Source organism: Stigmatopora argus, chromosome 3, assembly GCF_051989625.1.
Source record: "Stigmatopora argus isolate UIUO_Sarg chromosome 3, RoL_Sarg_1.0, whole genome shotgun sequence".
Classification (NCBI taxonomy): Eukaryota; Metazoa; Chordata; class Actinopteri; order Syngnathiformes; family Syngnathidae; genus Stigmatopora; species Stigmatopora argus.
Window position 1 is genome coordinate 11071543 of NC_135389.1, and position 19591 is coordinate 11091133.

The following is a 19591-nucleotide window of genomic DNA, read 5'->3' on the forward strand; positions in this document are numbered from 1 at the left end:
TATGTTCTAGGTTATAGATAGTGTCACCATCATCAGACTTTGTACAGTGTCTTTTTGAATACAAACATTAAGTAAATTTTATTATCGCCCGTCACTGTTTGTTTTTATAAATTGTTTGAAAATATATTCCTTCACTATCACGAAATAAATCAAAGGTTCTTGTATGTATTGTCTGCCCCTTTAAAGTCATGGTTTACCTTTTTTAATTTCTTCCAGGAAGTCCCGATTTATTTTGTTATCTCATAGAGCATGTGTCAATGTGTTTGTGATATTGATACATGAAGATTTATTACTTTCCAGACAATGATTAAAATTGGATGATGTCTAACAACACCCTTAATAATCCATCTGTCTTGTTTTAAATGAATCCTAATTCCTGGATTGTGTTTTGTGTGTTTGAATCTTGATAATATTTATCATTATTTCCCTTTTCTCCATCTTCAGTGACTTTGATTCTCTAGATGGGCAAGACCAAGAAAAAAACAACCAGTTGGGTTTTGACGTAGCTGAGCGGGAATTTGGCATCTCACCTTGCATGACTGGGAAGGAGATGTCTTGTGTGGTTGAGCCTGATAAACTTTCAATGGTCATGTACCTCAGCCAGTTCTATGAAATGTTTCGGGACACAGTGCCACCTGGAGGTGAGCAACACTTTATAGCATATGACATCATTGATATGTTATATTCATGTGTCAGCAATGGCGAGCATAATCACCTCTAATCTTATGTGAGTGCATGCATGTCATACCTGTCAACCTCTGCCGATAACTGCCCTTATAAATGATTATGATTCCCCTTACAAACCCCCAAAAACCCTTACAAACACCGTACGACTCGTACGGTTTTTGTACGTTTTTTGGGGGGTTTGTAAGGGGAATCATAATCATTAATAAGGGCAGTTATCGGCAGAGGTTGACAGGTATGGCATGTGTTTTAGCATTGTCATCCTCATTGCCATCTCTTTCAGATAATCAAAATCTAAGTCCAGAGGAGAAGGTTGCTCTTATGGCTAGTACTAAATCCCCCATCTCCTTCCTGAGCAAACTTGGCCAGAGCATAGCAATCTCAAGAAAGCGAAACCCCAAGGTGAGTGTTGATCTTCAAACCTAAATGTCTGTTACACGCACATCAAACTGATGTAATTGCAGCCGTAGGTAATAACATGATATTTCATAATCAGGACAAAAAAGAAAAGGATCTGGACAGTTTGGGAAAAAGGAGAAAAACCAGCCAGTCTGAAGAAGTGAGTACCAATTAGGTGCTTTTGTTTCGAATTAAAATAATCTAAAAATCTTTTTGAAAGTAGTACTGTAAACCATTTGGAGAAAAAAATGCATCCTGTTGCTCGCATGATTAGTAGTTGCAAATTTTGTAAATCTTTGATCTCAGTTTTGAGATTGTGACTTCCAAGCTTCACATTAAATGCAATGAAATTGGATTAAGAATGTCTAGACAAATTTGGAGATTCCATTTTTTTAGTATAAATAACAAATGACCATGTTACTATTTAGTACACATATTTATTATTTATATTTATTTCTCAGGAGGAAGCATCCAGGGCTGGTCGTGAGGATAAACAGCCGAATATCCCCGCTCTGTTGTTAGAGAAGAAGATGGACTCTGCTGTTGCAGGGAACAACAATAAAGTCAAGGTTATGGCAAACCAGCTTCTTGCCAAGTTTGAGGAAAATGCTCCTGCCCAGGGTTCAGGACTTAAAAGACAGGTAGGCACACTTGAATTGAGTTTCTTTGTTTTATTCTTACGTGAAACATTTTGTCGAACCGGTGCGACAGAACCTTGAGTCTTATGGATGGAAGAGTTGTAGGATGTCTTTCAATGAGATGCAGTCAGGCAGAGTATTGTGCTTGTTTCAGGGAAGCAACTTCACGTTGCTGGTATTCACGGCTTTGAGAGTATTGGGAATGTGGTAATAATGGGCAGCACTGTTGAAGCGGAAAATTTAGGGACTTACGGTGATTTGTAATGATCACAGAGGATGTCTGAGATTTTAATCCTGTGTGAATACACTGTCTATGATATAAAAGTCAAATTTTTGCCATAAATTACCTGCTGTAATTCGCCAAAAACAGAGGTCCTCTGATATTAGCAGGCCCACGCAAAACTGCATGTTTATGCTTGTTAGTGTAATTGCACCACTGATCTGTTTTTCTTTCTGTGTTCGTCTCTTTATTAGTGCAGATTTGTATAGTCTGCAATGACTAAGGGTGGTGACTTCAGTACATAATTAGCAGTCTTGATAGTTCAGTTTGAATGTTAGCAGTCATGAAGGGGTGCAGCGGCACTCATGGGTGTCTTGCAAGGTGGAGTCTGGGATTCTGTATTTGGTTCTTTCAGATTCTGTCTGTCCTTGTTAGCACCACCTCAAGCATCAAATTTGAAATCCAGCCCAATCACAGAAGAGCACACAGACATGCCATTTATCTTGTACACGCCGATATTCAGACTGGCTTGTGAGACTGTGGCCCCATATTAGACTACATTGTATCGAAATCGAGTTGCAAAACGGGAAGCGTTTAGCACCTGGTTTTATTTTTACACTTTTGTGCTTTATACAAAGGACTAGCAGCGGACATCTTGCCATTACTAGAACGAGCAAAATATATGAATTTATGAGTATGACATATATTTGGCCCTGCGATATCTGGTGTTTCGTTATTGTGTTTACTGGCAGGCAGCATCTAATGTTCAATGTGCTTTACTAACACCTACTGTGTGGAGTGTGGGGCTGCCATGTCTGTGAAATACAGGAAATTACAGACTGCTTATCCTGTGCTAATATGCTGTAACATCTCAGTCATCCTCCATAGTTATTACAAATCACCAGTCCATGTAAGGTTGTAGATAAACAGTGCGAACAGGGATTAAGAACCAACCAACCAACAACTGTGCCTTAGTGTTTTGAAATGACTAGTTTTTTTTAAATCATTGCTTTTGTCAATACTGATATGATAATCATATTGCAAGTAAGGTGCCATTATTTTAGAATGGCCTTCTGCTGACATGTTCCCCCTTTAGTGTGTTCCATTTCTTACTTCCTTGTGCCTATTTGTCGCTGCTCTTTTGTTCACTTGCCACCATGTATTGTTCATTGATGGCTTGTATGCCTCTTTATCCTACAACCCTTCCTCATCTTCTACACACACAAAGGGTGACTCTCTGCCCAATCTGGACTGTATTTTGCACCCGTCCCCGTCTAAACCACTCGAGCCAATGCGGCTAGCACCTGTACCAGCTTGGAGAAAGGTAAAAACAAAAAGTGGACCTCCCCCTCTCCTGTAGAAACCCCCAGGCACTGATCAACTAACCATATTTCCCCATGGTGTGTCATAGATTCATGATATTAGATTCATACTAGCCCGTGTGAGCCCTTCTAAATAAAATTATGTCGCCAAACTCGTATCCCATACTGACAGAAGCACTAAACCAAATGATTGGATATTTGCTATGTGGTGTCAAAACAAGAGTGTGAGAGTCTCTCCTCCTTGCCTGTCCTGTCATGGTTTAGAGACGCACACAGCAGCAGGAGCAGCTGAGTATTCGCTACAAAGAAAAGATCAAGTGTCAGACCCTGCCCAACAGGGGGGAGCAGGTATGATTAGTACCACTGCCCTTGTCGATGTCCTTCCCTCCAACTCTTTTAAATCCCCCAAAGTCGACTTTCACTATGTCCCAGACATTAAATGGTTTTCAAAGGGGAAGATAACATTGAAAAAGTACAACTGCTTTAGGTATTAGAGAAAAAAAATACAAAACCTTGTTGCCCTTTAATTCCCACTATCAGATGGCAGAGACATAAACAAAAATACCAGATTCACTATTGTAAGAACTTGAGCGATTTTGGCCAAATTTTAACTCTTGAATGAGGTGTTACGAGCTATTTTTTGTTGTCATTGTTTTATTGGTTAAAATGGTAATTTGTTCAAATGTTTAACTCTACCAGGCATTTTATATTTATAAGTAATTGAAAAAAAAGACATGGTTGTTTGTGGAAGACCAATATGTATTTTCTCCTCATGGAAACTAAAGCCATGTAACGTTGCACCAAAAAGAAATTATGGTTTTGCGACCTCAAATATATCTTTTCAACTGGACAAATTCCACCAAGCTCTCCAGTTGGATTTAGTGCTTATAATTAAGTCACAATTACTGCTACTGTTGGTGTGTTTTTGTGTGTGTGTGTTGTGGGAGTGGTGAAACTAATCAATCATTTAATGGCCCTAATCCAAGGCCATTAATCAACTGAAGTTGTTTGTTTTTGATCAGTTGTTAATTGGTGTCATTCATCGTTAAATTGCAGTATTAAAAGCAATACATTAATTTAGTTATCTAGACGTGTAGAAGCTTAATTTGCTTGCTGTTCCTCGTCCTTCAAGGCCAGAAGCGTTGGCGAACAAGCAGCCATCTTAGGCTCTCGGAGCTGCCCAAAGAAAACCATTCTGCTCCTTTCTTCCTCCTCCTCCGCTTCTTCACTCTCTCTCCATACAGAGGTGACACACATTCTGCTGTGTTTATACCGTTTGTACATATCTGCCACCAATCCTTGGTAGACTACTGTTACCCTAAGGACATAACAATCATCTTAACCATGCCTGTTATCTTACCCGGGGACGTGATGTCATGATCGTATGACATTTTACAGCAGCCTAATGAACTAACACGTGCTTTTGGTACGATCATTGTATGATTCAGTTGAATTATCTTTGCCTTCAAGAATTTGGTTGTCACTTCAGATGAAGAGGAGCTTGAATACTACGAGAAGCCTGTGAATTACGGGGTAAAATGCCTGCTTGGATACTCACTTGCTCATAGTATTTTTCTGTATAATACCAGACTTGTTGTGGCAAGATTGATATTTTGTCAGTATTGGATAAAATACAATCAGTAGGTATGTGACAAAAACATTTTCCCAAAAGATTCAAAATGAGACTATTTAGACTTAGCAAAGAAAGCATGATTTTAATGAAACCGTCATCATTATTCAATGACAGGCAATGTAGATATGGTCGAAAGTAAGGCTAGCTTTGGTCAGTGAGGTTGATAGGAATTCATTAGGTATCAGATTGGACTTTGTGACCCATTTTGGCATTAGAATGGTGCAAGGTAAAGGCCTCCTCTTTAAGTTGACCAATTAAAAAAATGATGGTTGTTCTCATAGACATTTGCGTACTTTGAATCCCTGTTTTGTTCAACGAAAAATTGAAGAGGTGCCAAATAAGGGTGTTTCCTTACATGTTTGTGGTGAGTCAAACTGGGTTCCAAAACGGTCTTGCTCCCTCGTGCCAGTACATGGAAATATACACTTGTGAGTCAGCGTGGAATGTTAAATTAGCTTCCTGTGCAGGATTGGAAGCCTTTGCACCTGAACGATCCATCCCCTATCCATGTACCTGGTATACAGGAGAGGGCTGACCGCCTTATCTCAAAGTTTAGGGGCAAAACCGACAAGCCCCCAAAGGTGAACACTTTGCATGGCTGTGCTGTGACTAGCAAACTTGGTTTTCAGGTGTAGGATAACCTTTATTCAAATAGGGTAAAAAAAATGATGCAGATTTTTTTTCCTAACACTTTATTTTGCGCTGATTGTCACAATTCCCCCCCTTTGAACTATCTTATTTTTGAAGCCCAAGAAAAAGCCATCACGGTTTTTCATGGAACAATGGCATCTTGCCCAAGCCCAAAGTGCTCCTAAATCTTCGCACTTTTCTGACAACTTGAGACAGGTATTTGCTTGGAAAAAGAAACTAATTGTGTTGATGTTAACCCACACAATAACAAGTGTTCATTCAAGAGGTTTGTCTCACATCCTTGCTGTGTTTTACTTTTACGTTTAACCTACTCAGCATATTGTGATGTATAGTAACTCATTTAGGTTTAATTTATTTCTGAAAAAAGGAACATCCATTTCTCTTCGAATCTCTGGCTGAGATTCGACAAAAAACAGAACATTCATTCATGGTACTGCCATTACAGTACAGCGTTAGGGTTCAAGCAAGCAAGCAAAAGCCCTGGGATATTGGGATACCCATTGCCCTTGACACAGCATAAGGATACCTATCCTATTTTGAAAATCCCTTTTCCTTGCAATTGTTAGTATTTCAATATGGTTGTCAGCATACCTAAAACACTAATCTTTGTATTGTTTCTTTTTTACTTCGTCTTTTGTATCCCCTTTTTCATATTATTTTCCTGCATCACGTTCTTATGCTTTTCCATATTTTTTCCTGTACAACTTTACATAGCACTATGTAAGGATGTACACAGGGGGAGTTAGCTCGTTGACTGAGCAGATAGCCAATCAGCTTCAATCGCAGGAAGTGCCCAAACCATTTCCTGAGAAAAGAGATGTGGTAAGCTTGTCATATCGGTGATCAACGGCACGTGCCCATCTATAGTGTGTAGGAATGCTCAGTCGAAATAATGACTGTGGACTGACCAAATAAGAGCACTGTGTGATGGTATTGTGCTAGGAGCTCCCTTTGGATAGTTCTGTCTGATGAGTGTTGATTTTACACTTTGTCTGTAGATTCCTGCAGCGCCTGTCTGTGTGAGCTCAAACCCGATATTACAAGTCATATTTTAACTAATCGTAGGCTGGTATTATATTCTAACCTGTCATAACTGCGTGCATACTGCTTGGAACTCAATGGGATTCATAATGAGAAACTGCACACTGCTGATGTCCAAAACAAAACACAAAGATATGTTTATACCAGTGGTGGAAACCAGTTAATTTTAAACTGCAATATCTTTTGTCAAACCAATAACTAACTGGCTTACGGCAAATTTTTAAAATGCCTCTATAACTCTATTTGCCATTACTGTTACGTTCTTTGGCTGATGTTAGTTTCTCTCCACAGGGTTCTTTCAGAAAAGAATTCCCTGTGAATATTGGAGGCAGCGATGTTTGTTTCTTCTGTCGGAAGCGAGTCTACGTAATGGAGAGACTAAGTGCCGAAGGGAAATTCTTCCATCGCAGCTGTTTCAAGTGTGATTACTGCGGCACCACACTCCGACTGTCCTCCTACGCCTTTGATGTTGAAGACGGTAAGGTTAAATCTAATGAATCTGCATTTAATGTCAAATATTACCTAATGTACTTATTGTATCGTGTCCTCCTGAAATCTCATTCTTAAATGTATTTTTTTTAATTATCTGCAGGTAAATTTTACTGCAAGCCACATTATTGTTATCGTCTGTCTGGCCATGCTCAAAGAAAGACACGGGCGCCTTCTCCTTCCCCAGCTCCAACTACATCTACGGTACTTAAAATATTGTGATTAACGAGGTCTTTCGACATTATGGCTAACATCCACCTTCATTTAATGTTTGCAGGAAAACCAGGAGCCCACAACATCTGCGGCAATGGTGGACGCCCCTGGAAGGGCAACAGCAATGGCAGGCCCCTCAGCCGATATCCGGCCCTCAGGTACCCGCCTCTCCTCTCTTGCTATGGCCACGGCCCCCCACTGCGCGGGCATGCGTGCGTCTGTGAGTTGTGGCGTGTCGCTGCAGTCTGCCTGCCGCACGCTTATTTGGACATGCCACCAGGTGGCGCGCAACCCCTTTGATTCTCCCTTCTTGTGTAGCTACTGCATCTACCTCCTCTGGTGTTTCACCATCAATGCCTTGCTCAGCTTCTTCTAGCATGGCCCACATGTCCCCTTTTATTTTCCTTTTTTCCTTTCTTATCTTTTCAACTATCATGCGTGGGACTTTACAATTTTTGCGTGCACGAATTCTCATGGGATTGATTGTATTTACTCTGCTTGTGTAAATAGTGCAATTTGTCTCTGTAAATGATTTATTCCTTTAAGATGCATCAATGTTGATATTAGTATATGTAGTTATTTGTTTTGGGGTCTGCGTAGAGGGGCTTTGGCAGCTTTTGAAAAACAATGGTGCATCTTAAACTTTTTTTTTTACAAATCGGGGTGGAAATTAAAAAAAAAAAAGTGGTTCTCCTTAGTCAACTCTCGAAACGGTAATGTTAAATGTATGTAAGATGAATGAGTTCATCCTCACGCTTTGCCGGGAAGCCTCACTCGTATGGCATACCTGTATTTTAATTAAGATTCTTTTGTGAATGTACCCACTCGTGGCCTGTGACTGCTCACATGTGACGTGTTTCTTTCCGAGCCTGATCAGTAATGTTCCTTTGTATGAGACTAACACTTGAACTACAATCTACTAGAATAGTGCACCTTACCTTGATCAAGTGCCCGTATCAGTGCTTCTGTGAGCTTTACCTTTATCCCTCCTTTCAGAACATCCTAAAACTGCTAGCTGTGTTTTTCTGCATTATTTTGTGGCCTGTGATTGGACCTTTCCTCTGCTTTTTCTACTATATCCAGCAGCCCATTGTCACTTTCAAATTGCTATGTGCTTGCTAAATCTTAATTATTTTGATATTTTTTGCTTTACAAATTTAGTAGTTAGTAGATGTTTAGTGTAGACTTTATCATTAGGCTTGAAGTTGATCTCTCAGCAGTTTATAGAAACTGTGTTCAACTAATATAATGACATTAACATTTACAGTGTGACATCTTTTAAAAACCAACAAAGTAAATCAAGTGTGTGAATAATTCTTATAGCCCACTAACTACTGGTTAAGGATAACACTGCAAAATTAGCATAAATAGATTACTCATTGACAAATTAACATTTGGGGTTTAACTTTCAACAGACAGTTTGAACTAGTTATGTGCAAATTTGGTTCTGACACGCTTTAATTAAACTCCAAGGTGTTTTGATAGCAATTTTTTAAAATCCATTTTTGGAATCTTTGAATTTTCTTTCATATGAAAAAGAACTGAATTGAAACAAACAAAAAATGAGAACAATAATTCGCTTCTTAACGTAATCCAAAATTAAGAATGATGAGCCGCTCGTTAACACAATCCAAAACGGACATATAAGATTCTCACTGTCCACGTGCTGTTTTAATGACTTTTAATTCTCTTCCACTTAGTGGACAGATAACAAGCGGCTCTTGAAAGTTACATTTTAATGTGATTAGCAAGTAATAAAAAGGACGTTTTAGGATTTGCTTCTCAGGATGGGGAAAAGGCAAAGCATCCACCATGTAATAATGATGTGATGTGCTGTGCTGTATTGGTTTACTGATGCTTGTTTTAGGAATAATATTAAATTCAATAAATTCGGTTACAGATTTAAATATCGGTGTCTTTTTGTCCGTTTGTCCTGTGTGCATATACACATTTGTAGAGCTGTGTTGGTAGTGAATGCTATTAAATTGTCAGACAATATGGTGTTGGAATTATTTTGTGTATTTGTGCATGGCAAATCCCCATTCACAGTGAATGCACACTTTTACCACCCAGAGGTGGTCAAATATTTGGTAATTTATTGATGTAGCAAGCTGATTAACCTGAATGTGTGTTATATTTTCATGCCCTTCTAAAGCACTGCTGTTTCACTCTGGTTTCTCTTTACATTCTTCTCCTCAACCACAGTACCGGAAGCCAACGGGCTGCAGGAGCCAGGCCTCACAAAGCGGCTTCATGCGACACCTGAGCGAATTGAGCTGGAAAACTACCGACTCTCTCTGCAGAAAGAGGAGGAGCTGGAAGAAGTGCCGGAGGAGACGCTGGCAGAACATAATCTCAGCAGTGTGCTGGATAAACCTACAGACATCGATTTGGGCTCCAGGTAATAATATAATTGTTGGCGTCTTCTTTTAAAATAATCACTGCGGTCATTTTTACCCCCAGACATTTTAGAATGCACCAAAAGTTACTATTTTCAGAAGGTGTTGACATGGAACTATACATTTGATCACTGCTTAACATCTTATTTTCCAGGTTGAGATATAATGTTTACAGACAAAGTAAATGTGAGACCTAATACTTGCTCCCCTCATTTTCTGTTGCAGTAGTTCAGACTCAGACATGGAGGAGGACGACGAACAGGAAGACCAGGAGGAGGTGGAACTCGAGTTAGACGAGGAGCATGAACCTCCCAGTCCTTCAGACCTTGGTGGCGTCCCTTGGAAGGAAGCAGTCCAGCTTCACGCCCAACTTAGAGGTGACAATGGTGACCTAGAGGATGAGGAAGATGACGATGAGGAGTCAAGTGAAGGTACGTTTGTGACAAGATTTTTAATTGATTTGTTTTGTTCTCCATTTGTCTCCTTACCTGTTGCAACAGATTTTTTTTATTGTCGAGTCTTTGTCATCCAGAGCTGTTCTATTCTTGTTTGAACTGTATTTCATGTGTAGTGTCTCAACGTCACTCGTCCTTAATGTTTCCTCCTTTTTCCATCTTTTCCTCTCTGTTATATTTTGTGTAACAATTATTTTTGATGGGCCTCTGCCTCCGCCTGCTGGCAGAGGGGGATTACTGCCCTTGGGACAGGGAGCTCCAGTCAGGCCTTTGGCTGGAGAAGTACCTCACAGACGAAGATGATGTTTGTACTTTTAAAGGTAGCGGCACGACAGCAGTTTTGGTTAATAGTGACAATTCTGGCTACTTTTTACTTGTTGTCATGTTTTTGTTGCAACATCTGTGCAATAACATTTTTTGTGTGACTCTAAAATACAAACAATTTAATCTCAGCCCTGTTCTCTCTGAGGAGTTGACATTATAGTTTACCATTATTAGTAGTTAACTTTTTTTTTGGTCTAACCTTTAATGTATTATTTTGACTTATTTGCTGTTGTTTCTAGTGCATGTAGCCTCCTGTACAATGATCGTATCTATTTTCTAACTTCCTCTGTTCCTCTCTTTCATTTTTATTCCATACTTTCCTCTGTCTCCTTTTCCCTACCTTCCCTACCTCTTTGCCCTACTTGTTTGTCTTTGTCTGCACATATACAACATTGAAACATGCACAATACCTCCATTTAGCTAAAAACCTACACATTCGGCAAGTCCTGCAGCCTTTGGATCCTCTAGCAATTCCAGGTGTGGAGGAAACAAATGAAGACTCAAAGACAGATGGGGAAGGCCAACTGGCCTCGGCCTCGGCCTCGCAGCCCACTGAGCATACACATGCTTCATCTCCAGGTAAAGCACCCAGAGGAGCCAAGATTCAGGAAAGTGTCACCGAGCCCACGCTAGACAAGTTGACATCATTGGGTGTCAACAAAGTCTTCAAAGTGTGTCTAATTACATCAGTGTGACGCTGTTATATATTAAGCAGAATAGGAGAAGCCTTCACCCCATGACTAACCAGATTGGTTGGTTATATTTGTGTCACGTTGCTCCCGCCTCCCCCCTGGAATGTCTAATTAAGCGTTCATTCATTTCATTTTCCTTCTACAGTTGTTGTTGGTCCTCTTGGAGGAAACATTATTCTATTCCATCCCAATTCACCATAAATCCTTTGATTTGATGCTTCAGAATTTTTGGTTCTGCTTTCTTTTGTGTTCTGTTATCTCCTTTAATGTGTCCAAGTGCCTTTTACTTTACTGTCACTCCCGTGACAACCCCCATTGAGCTGTGTCTTCTGGTTTGAATGTAGCCCCTGCCCACACATCTGCCCGGCACGAAGCAGTGCGAGTCTGGTTGGAGTCAATGTCTGGAGGTAGCACAGACTTCCGAGGGATCACAGCATCCCGTCTAAGACTCTTATATCTTTCACTGTCTTTTGGCTGGGCTTTTGCAGCATGCGCAAACAACACACACTCACAAGCATGCTGGAAGGCTGCCATTCTCAAGAATGTATCATTGTTGTGCTCTACTCATGACTTATTCTTCGCATTGGCTTCCCACACATTCCAACTCTGGAAATGTCTCCTTTTTTTTTAAACACTTGTTTTCCTTTAAATGTCTATCGATGGCTGCAAACAGAATGTTTTTTGCCCTGATGGGCCATGTGTGCATTATTTGATATACACGCATACACGCATACATGCATACACACATACATATTTTGCCACTGCTTTGAAAGCTTTTTAGACAGTTGGCCCGGTCTACACATAAAGAAAAGCAAGCTTTTTTGTCCCAACTAAGTTTAAACTACTTCCAGACCCACCATGACCCTGAACAAGAAAGCTCCCTCAACTAAAATTCCACCATTTGGTAGTAGAGTGGAAAAAGTGTTTTCCAAAACACGTCTGCTTTGATGACATTACGATTGACAAACAAACAGCCAGGGAACATCGACGCGACTTATTGAATGATTTTCTTTTTTTGTTTATTAAATCACAAGCTTGTGTCAAGATTCCATGCAAGATTTCAATACTCGATTGTTTTAATCTTTCTGTGAACACTTGAACGGTTTCTTTTTTTAAGATATTTAAAATCTTTATGTGTGTACCAGGCCTTAGTTGTTTAGAATCAAGGCTATTTCAGTTTTCCAATCCCAACAACCATGTAATGCATCACTGATTAACACCTTACTCATGACATGTATTGGTTGCTCCTTTTTCCTTAAAAATGGACAGCTGCATGACTTTTTCTTTACAGCTACGGGGTAACTCTGCTTTTTGTGTATAACTTATTTGTATTCATTTTTTTTAAATTTATCGGCAAGTAGGATACACTACCGTTCAAAAGTTAGGGGTGACCCAGACAGTTATGTATTTTCCTTATTCATCTTTTATTTTGATCATTATTTTGGATAATATTCACGAGTAGTTCAACTGTATGGTTAAGCCTAAATTTCCCATCAAGCTTATACAATTTAGAGGAGTGACTTTCTTTTTGCTGAAATCAAAGTTTGAAGAGGTAAATTATTAATTTAAATAATATCATTTCTTAACTTGATAATGACTTGACTATACTTTCTATTCATTTTGCAACTCATGTGATTAACTAGTGGTACTTACAAATCGTCTTTGTGACCGACCCCAAACTTTTGAACAGTACTTAACTTTATTCTAACTCTTAAAAACATAAATTGCATTTTTTAAAATCTTTTATTTGATTTATTTTTTCCCCAGATTGCACCTTTTGTCTACATCAACTATAGCGTGTTTTGCTAATCATAATTAGGTAACAGGCAGTCAGAAAATATAATTTATGTTGCCAAATATTTTTTCCACCAGAACCTTGTGAAGATGATGATCTGGAAGCAGAAGCAGATAGTCAAGATGTGGAGCCTGGTACAGAAATGGATCAAGGTCATTACCTAGCACCATTATGTAATTTCTATAAAAAATGCTGATAAAACTAAAGTGAATAGTTCTTTATTCATGACATTTTAATTCTAGATGACATCCCCTCTGATGCTGAAGCTGAGGCACGTTTGCACCCATCAGTGCACAGTGGAGCTATTCCAGAAGAAGAAAAAGTATCTGAGAGTGTGGAAATGGCTTCAAGTATTGGTACGTGCCTGCAACCTTCCCATCAGCGATATGGCTCTTTAACATGGTCCTTATGTAGCAACATTGGTTTTGTATTCAGGATTACCCGACACTGAACCTTTAAAGAAAGATGATGATGTCGTCTTATCGCCGGCTTCTCCTGCAAGAGAACCTGAGAGAGAGGTCAGAAAATGGCAATGCTCTTTCCGTGTAAGTTTATTTCCAGTTAACTGAGGCATATTTTGACTTACAGGTAAAGTCTTCAGATACCTGCCTTTCCCCAGAACCCCTCTTTTCTGAGGAATTCAAAGTTGAACGGGCAACCCTATCTCCAGCTTCCAAGAGCCCTTCGCCTGTCCTTAAGCCTTCACCTGTAACGTCTCCAGCTGCTGCCTCTTTGTCCTCCCTCAACCACTCGCCTTCCAAATCAACCCCAGTCTCGCCGATTACACCAGTTCTCGACACCCCCGCCCGGTCCCCCTTGACGTCACAGGATGGCTCACCAATCTGTTCCCAGCCTATCTCGTTACCAGAGACATGCCCACCGCAGTCTCCCGTCTCCACTCATCGGTCCATTTGCCCTCTCACGGGCATCCCGCTGTCCCCAATATGTGCCCAGCCTTTACCATGCCACGAACCTTCCTCACCTGTCAACTCTGAATCTCCTGTCAGAACACAACCTATCCCGAATGTCACATCAACGCCCATGTCCAGAACTGACAAATCCACGTCAGATTTGGACGATACCTCAACAGATGAATCTGTGTCAAAAAAGACTGATATTATTGAGGAATTCTGGTTGAAGAGTGCTGAGATCCGAAAGAGTCTGGGTCTTTCTCCTTTAGACCGAAGTAGTAAAATTTTGGAGGCAAGTGTTGTCCAGTCTCCAACACCACCTTCCACCACTGCCAAAACTCCAAATGTGTCAGAAGAGCAGAAACCTGCTTTTACTGGGCGCACTGTGATTCGTAGACTCAACATCACTCTTCAAGGTCAAGTCATTACACCTATTGCTTCTGTGGAGTCTAAAAATAATGAACCTGACAGGAAAGAATTGAGCTCCAGCTCAGATGTGGGCGTAAATGGGACACAACCAGCAAACGGTGACAGCAACAACACCTCGGACGCCATCGTGCTTACTCCACCCGCCAGTCCACCACCACCGGTGCCTAATAATCAATCCCCTGCAGTTCTCCGGCAGCAAAAACACCAAGTCTCTTGGAGCAACCGTAAAGAAAAACTTCCATTAGAGCTTTCCAAAGAGCTACCAAAATCAAAGACCCCCGTCCCTGCACAGAGATCCCAACGGAGTCCTGCATCTGCACCCAAACCTGCTCCGAGGAAGGTGTTGTCGCCATCAAAAGAACTGGTAGAAACGCCCGTAGTCATTATGAGGGAAAAGAAAAAGAAGCCTCATTCGGAGGAGCTGAGAAAGTCGTTTGTTGAGACTGTGGCAGAAATTCCATTTGCTGATGATGTAGAGGAAAACTTTGATGAGCGGGTGCCGGACACCAGCACAAAGACGTTTTCCACTCTGTCTACCGGCAAGGCCACCGCGGACAGACCTCCTTTTCACCTGGCTTTAGCAATGGAAAATGGCAAACCAATTATTCCAGTCAATCCAGCCTCAAAGACACAGAGGGCCACTCAGTTCTCCCCTGAAGCTAAAGAGATAGCTGAGGAGAGGATAAGGGCAAGAGAAAAGTCTATTAAAAGCCTGGCTCTCAAAGAGGCAATGGCCCAGCAGCTAAATAAAATGAAAGAGTCGACCATAGAAGTGGTGGCATCACCTAAAGTGGCCTGGAGTGTCACCCCAGAGGTCACTGGAAAAACTCCAAAGTCTGCCGTATCTCCAAAAACAACTGCTGTAAAATCTCTGGAATCCAAGAAGGCAGAGACGCTTCCTGAGCGTCTGTTTAGCAGCAATAGGAGTCTGGACAGCTCAGTGGCATCCTCTGACAGCTCGTCCACAAGTAAGAGCAAAAAACGAAGTTCGCTCTTCTCGCCGCGCAAAAACAAAAAGGAAAAGAAATCAAAGAACGACAGTAGCCGTGTCTCCGGTGCAGAAGAGACACCGCCCAAGCACAAATCTTTGTGGAAGGCTGTCTTCTCAGGGTACAAAAAGGACAAAAAGAAGAAAGATGACAAATCATGTCCCAGTACACCATCATCTAGCTCTGCCACTCACGACTCTTGGAAAAAGAGAGACTCCCCTGATGGAAAATCAGCAGGTAATTTAAAAATATATATACAGTGGTACCTCGACATACGAGCGGCCCGACATACGAGAAATTCAAGATACGAGTAAAATTTCGGGCAAATATTTATCTTGAGATACGAGCAGACAGCCGACGCGAGATGCTGCTCATAAGAACATCATGGGCACTGTCTCTCTCCCCGCAACTCCCTCGTGTAATGTCTCTGGTCGCAACTCCCTCTTTGTAATGTCTCTGCGAGCACTGGGCGGAGCGTTGCATTTTTTCAGTGTTTTTTCCCCCGTTAGTCAGTGCAAAAGGCGTATATACTACTTCTTATTGGCAAGTGGTCGTGCGTTATCGTTAGGACATTTGTGTGCATCATTTTGGGAATATTTTGAAGGGAATACAAACTCAAACAACCCTCGATATTGACTGAAAGTCATTGTGGAGGCGGGGCAAAAAGAGCCAACCCGGGAGAAGAAAGGTATCAAAATGTCAAACAAAATTAGACGTTAAGTTTAATAACTTATTTTTGATTGTGTCTGCATCGTAATCCAAGTTCATTTAAATTTGTTTGTTATGTTACGAGTGCCTTGCCGTGCAAAAAGCCCCCCCCTCCCTCTCTCTGCCCGTTTCTCTCTCTCCAACCTTCGAAATCCGTATAATTTTAGTACTATTAAACACATTTTATTACTATTAAACCACTAGTTATGTGTTACTTTGTTAATAGATGGCGAATTAGAACAAATAAAACTTTTTTTCCGATCCAATATCCTGTTTTTGGTGTTTTTTCAGAGGGTTGGAACGAATTAATTTGTTTTTAGTTCATTTCAATGGGAAACGTTCGTTTGAGTGACGAGAAAATCGACATACGAGCTCAGTCCCGGAACAAATTAAGCTCGTATCTCGAGGTACCACTGTATATATATATGTGTATCCATCCATACAGTTGTGCTTGAGTTCGTTCTGCTTATTCTGCTTATCTTACATGACAGATGGAAAGTCACGCAGAAACCTGAGCTTTTCTGAGGATTCCGATCTGTCGTGTGACGACGTTCTGGAGAGATCGTCACAGAGGTCAAAGGCAGATGTGAGTGATTACGAACGTTCCATCTCTCAGACCAATTTTCAAAAGTGACAAGCAATCACTTTGAAGACATCCAATGGGATGATGTTTTGTCAACGCCTAAAATATTGACGCCATGTAGGCCAAGTCCGCCCTCTATTCATTTTGCCCCATTTCATTAAGTTAATAATACAGGCTATGAAAGTAGTGCCGTAACAGATGAAAAGGTTTGAAAGTTGTACTCATCATCAAAGCGATGAATGGTTCGTTTCCCTTTTTAAAAACTGTTTCCTTCTTAATAATTTCCATTTCTAGCGACACACCGACATCTTTGACCTAGTATCAGGCATCCAGAAGGAAGCAATGAAGGAAGAGAAACTGGACAAGGTGATAAGAAGGGAGTTAAAAGAAAGAAAAGGGGTGAAAGTCAGACGCAAAGAAAGGGAACGGGAAAAAGCCGTTGGTCGTGAAAAGGAAAAAGACGATGAGGAGGTATTTTTCAGCAGGGGGCTTTAAAAAGGAATTTCAAGCAATAACATGTTTAAATTGTGTCCAATTCCAGTAGATGATATCATTTTTCATTACAAATCTTACTCAAGTTGGAAAAGTTATTTGTTTACCAAATTTTTAATTCTTCAATCTTCTTATTTTTAGACAAATCAAAAAAGCTAATCTTGATGGATTATTAAAGTCACTGTAGCAACTGTTTTTGACATTAAATTTATGTTAATGCTTGAAATTCAAATGTATTCTCTCCCCTGTTCTGGTGGCGTAGATAGAACTGTTTGGTTTAGAGCCAGAGGCATTCAGTCAGTCAGCAGCATTGGAAAATAACTGCACTCATCCCATTCAATTTTGGCATTAACTAAAGAAAAAGTCACCTTTACTTTTGTTGAAGATCTGTCGGACATAAATGTTATGCTGCAGACACAAAAACATGTCGTGTCTGGCTGTGTGCGATACAATCCCCCAGGAGCTGCTCATTAGTTTGTGTTTTATTTTGTTTGTCCTGTTTTAGATTAGTCCATTCTCACAACATTTTAGTAGGATCTTGTAGAAACGTTTATGTTCTGCTATTTTTCCCTAACTATTTTGACTACTTGTAAAAGGATTAATAATTACTTATTTTAAGGATAATGGATTTTTTTTAGTTTTGTTTTCAATTTAACCAGTCTTTTCAGTGAGAAAATGTATATCATACTAAATTCTCCCAAGATAAATTTTATTAAATTTGTGTTTTCCAGCCGTACAGCTTCAATTTACAACTGTTAACGACTAACTTTTATTTCATAACATATTAATACACCATCTCACTACACTTGAGTTTTATTTTTGGGAAATAGTCATTTTGATGAATTTTAATTGTTAATTGCATTGTTTTCAATATTTGGGATGCAGTTTGACATGGACATTAACCCATTTAATCATCATATGTTTGATTCCTCATTTTTTTGTTTTTTTGTTTTGTCCTCCCCAAGTCTGTTTATGTCCCTCATGCACTGGCGTTCAAGAGATCATATGCCTCAAAGGTAGTATCCTTCATGTTCACCAATAACACTCCCTGTACACCTGCTGCTGTGCGCATGTTCCAATTTATGGCTATGATTATCTAGCTTTGAACTAACTGTCCTTTCCGGGTGCATGTGTCAAGTGGGGTAACAGCACCCACCACTGACTCTCACACTGGTTTACCTCTGGCCAAACATGGCTTCTCTGCAGCACTTTGCAAACAAGGCACAAAGAGATCTATCTGCTGGTGTCAAAGGTAGCCCTTTCTGGCTGATATGACCTTAACCTGCCTATCTGTCACTGCAGCATGTTTATTCCAGTGAGAACTGCTCAACAGACATTTCCTTCCGGTACCATGCGCTGTCGTCGTGCCTCATCCCAACTTCTAATGCGCTTTTAAGTCCTTTTATACTCGTGTCTGAACATCGCTGTATTATCTGACAATATGGTAACTCAAATAACTCATTTTAAAGAGAATTTAATTTCCTGCTGTTGTACAATAATACTGTAAAATGTCCAATGGTGGGAATTTATACTGTATATGCTGCATTTATTATTCATGCTGTAATATTGATATCAAAGGTGCCCCATGGAGCATTAGATGTGTGATGTTTGCAGATTAATTTCACAAGCTTTTATACATGAGGATTGGAAAGTAATAAGATACTGTGGCAAGTTCCATGTCAATTTAGTTTAATTTACAAGTCAGCGCACATAAGACAAATGTTGACTATGTTGTGGAATAATTGTCCTATTAGTGATTTTTCTGATTTGTTTAAAACGTCTAATGGCTTGTTGTGATACCTCCAGAAAACCTACACAGAAGAGGAGCTCAACGCCAAGTTGACACGACGAGTCCAGAAAGCTGCTCGACGTCAAGCTAAGCAGGAAGAACTCAAGAGGTTACACCGAGCTCAGGTTAATAGCCCATTTAAATGTTATTTGCAATGCAAAATATGAATGGCAAATCCATATATTAGCTTTGGATGCATGTATATCTTTCTAGCAAGTTTTCTCTCTAGCTATACATTCATCTGGGAATGCCTGTACACTTACCATTACGCAACTGTTTTCATTACAGGTTTTTAAGAATTTAGCATGGGGTCAAACAGCATGGTAATTATTTATGCTGTGTATGTAGGTATTAAAAATTCACCATTATGCAATCGTTTTGCGCAACATATGGTATGTCTCTTCTGACCCGGTGCACTGAGAACTACTGTATCCCATGGTGAAGAAATTCACTCTGGTGGGTTGTACAACTCGTCTGCAGTACTCCTCTCAGGCCGTCGATTCAGCTCTAAAGTGCATTGGAGAACTCTTCTATTGCAATCAGGGCAGTGTGCAAAAGGGGCCCCTCATTTTTCTCCAGCATACTGCATGATGTGATTAAAGTTGCATCAATGCTAAAGCAAGAAAAACGTCCAGTGTATCAGGTTCTGCTTCTAGTATACCTCTTACAACTTTATCTAACCCGAAATTACAATTTAATGAAAATACTGGAAAACACGTTTGTTTTGCTAGACTA

At 40.2% G+C, this 19591-nt stretch overlaps 1 protein-coding gene across 1 annotated transcript in view; it reads left to right on the plus strand.

Annotated features, from left to right (window-relative positions):
* mical3a (microtubule associated monooxygenase, calponin and LIM domain containing 3a) overlaps positions 1-19591 on the plus strand; it is a 46279-nt gene that overhangs the window by 14834 nt on the left and 11854 nt on the right. Inside the window, exons 13-35 of the mRNA XM_077597535.1 lie at positions 445-641; positions 968-1086; positions 1181-1243; positions 1545-1724; positions 3170-3265; positions 3528-3611; positions 4396-4509; positions 6262-6369; positions 6880-7066; positions 7181-7281; positions 7355-7448; positions 9496-9691; positions 9915-10120; positions 10372-10464; positions 10889-11047; positions 13033-13107; positions 13198-13311; positions 13391-13473; positions 13544-15521; positions 16484-16578; positions 16870-17046; positions 18033-18083; positions 18874-18981. Coding sequence (XP_077453661.1) covers positions 445-641; positions 968-1086; positions 1181-1243; positions 1545-1724; positions 3170-3265; positions 3528-3611; positions 4396-4509; positions 6262-6369; positions 6880-7066; positions 7181-7281; positions 7355-7448; positions 9496-9691; positions 9915-10120; positions 10372-10464; positions 10889-11047; positions 13033-13107; positions 13198-13311; positions 13391-13473; positions 13544-15521; positions 16484-16578; positions 16870-17046; positions 18033-18083; positions 18874-18981 — 4678 coding nt within the window. The remainder of the gene's footprint in view (positions 1-444; positions 642-967; positions 1087-1180; positions 1244-1544; positions 1725-3169; positions 3266-3527; positions 3612-4395; positions 4510-6261; positions 6370-6879; positions 7067-7180; positions 7282-7354; positions 7449-9495; positions 9692-9914; positions 10121-10371; positions 10465-10888; positions 11048-13032; positions 13108-13197; positions 13312-13390; positions 13474-13543; positions 15522-16483; positions 16579-16869; positions 17047-18032; positions 18084-18873; positions 18982-19591) is intronic.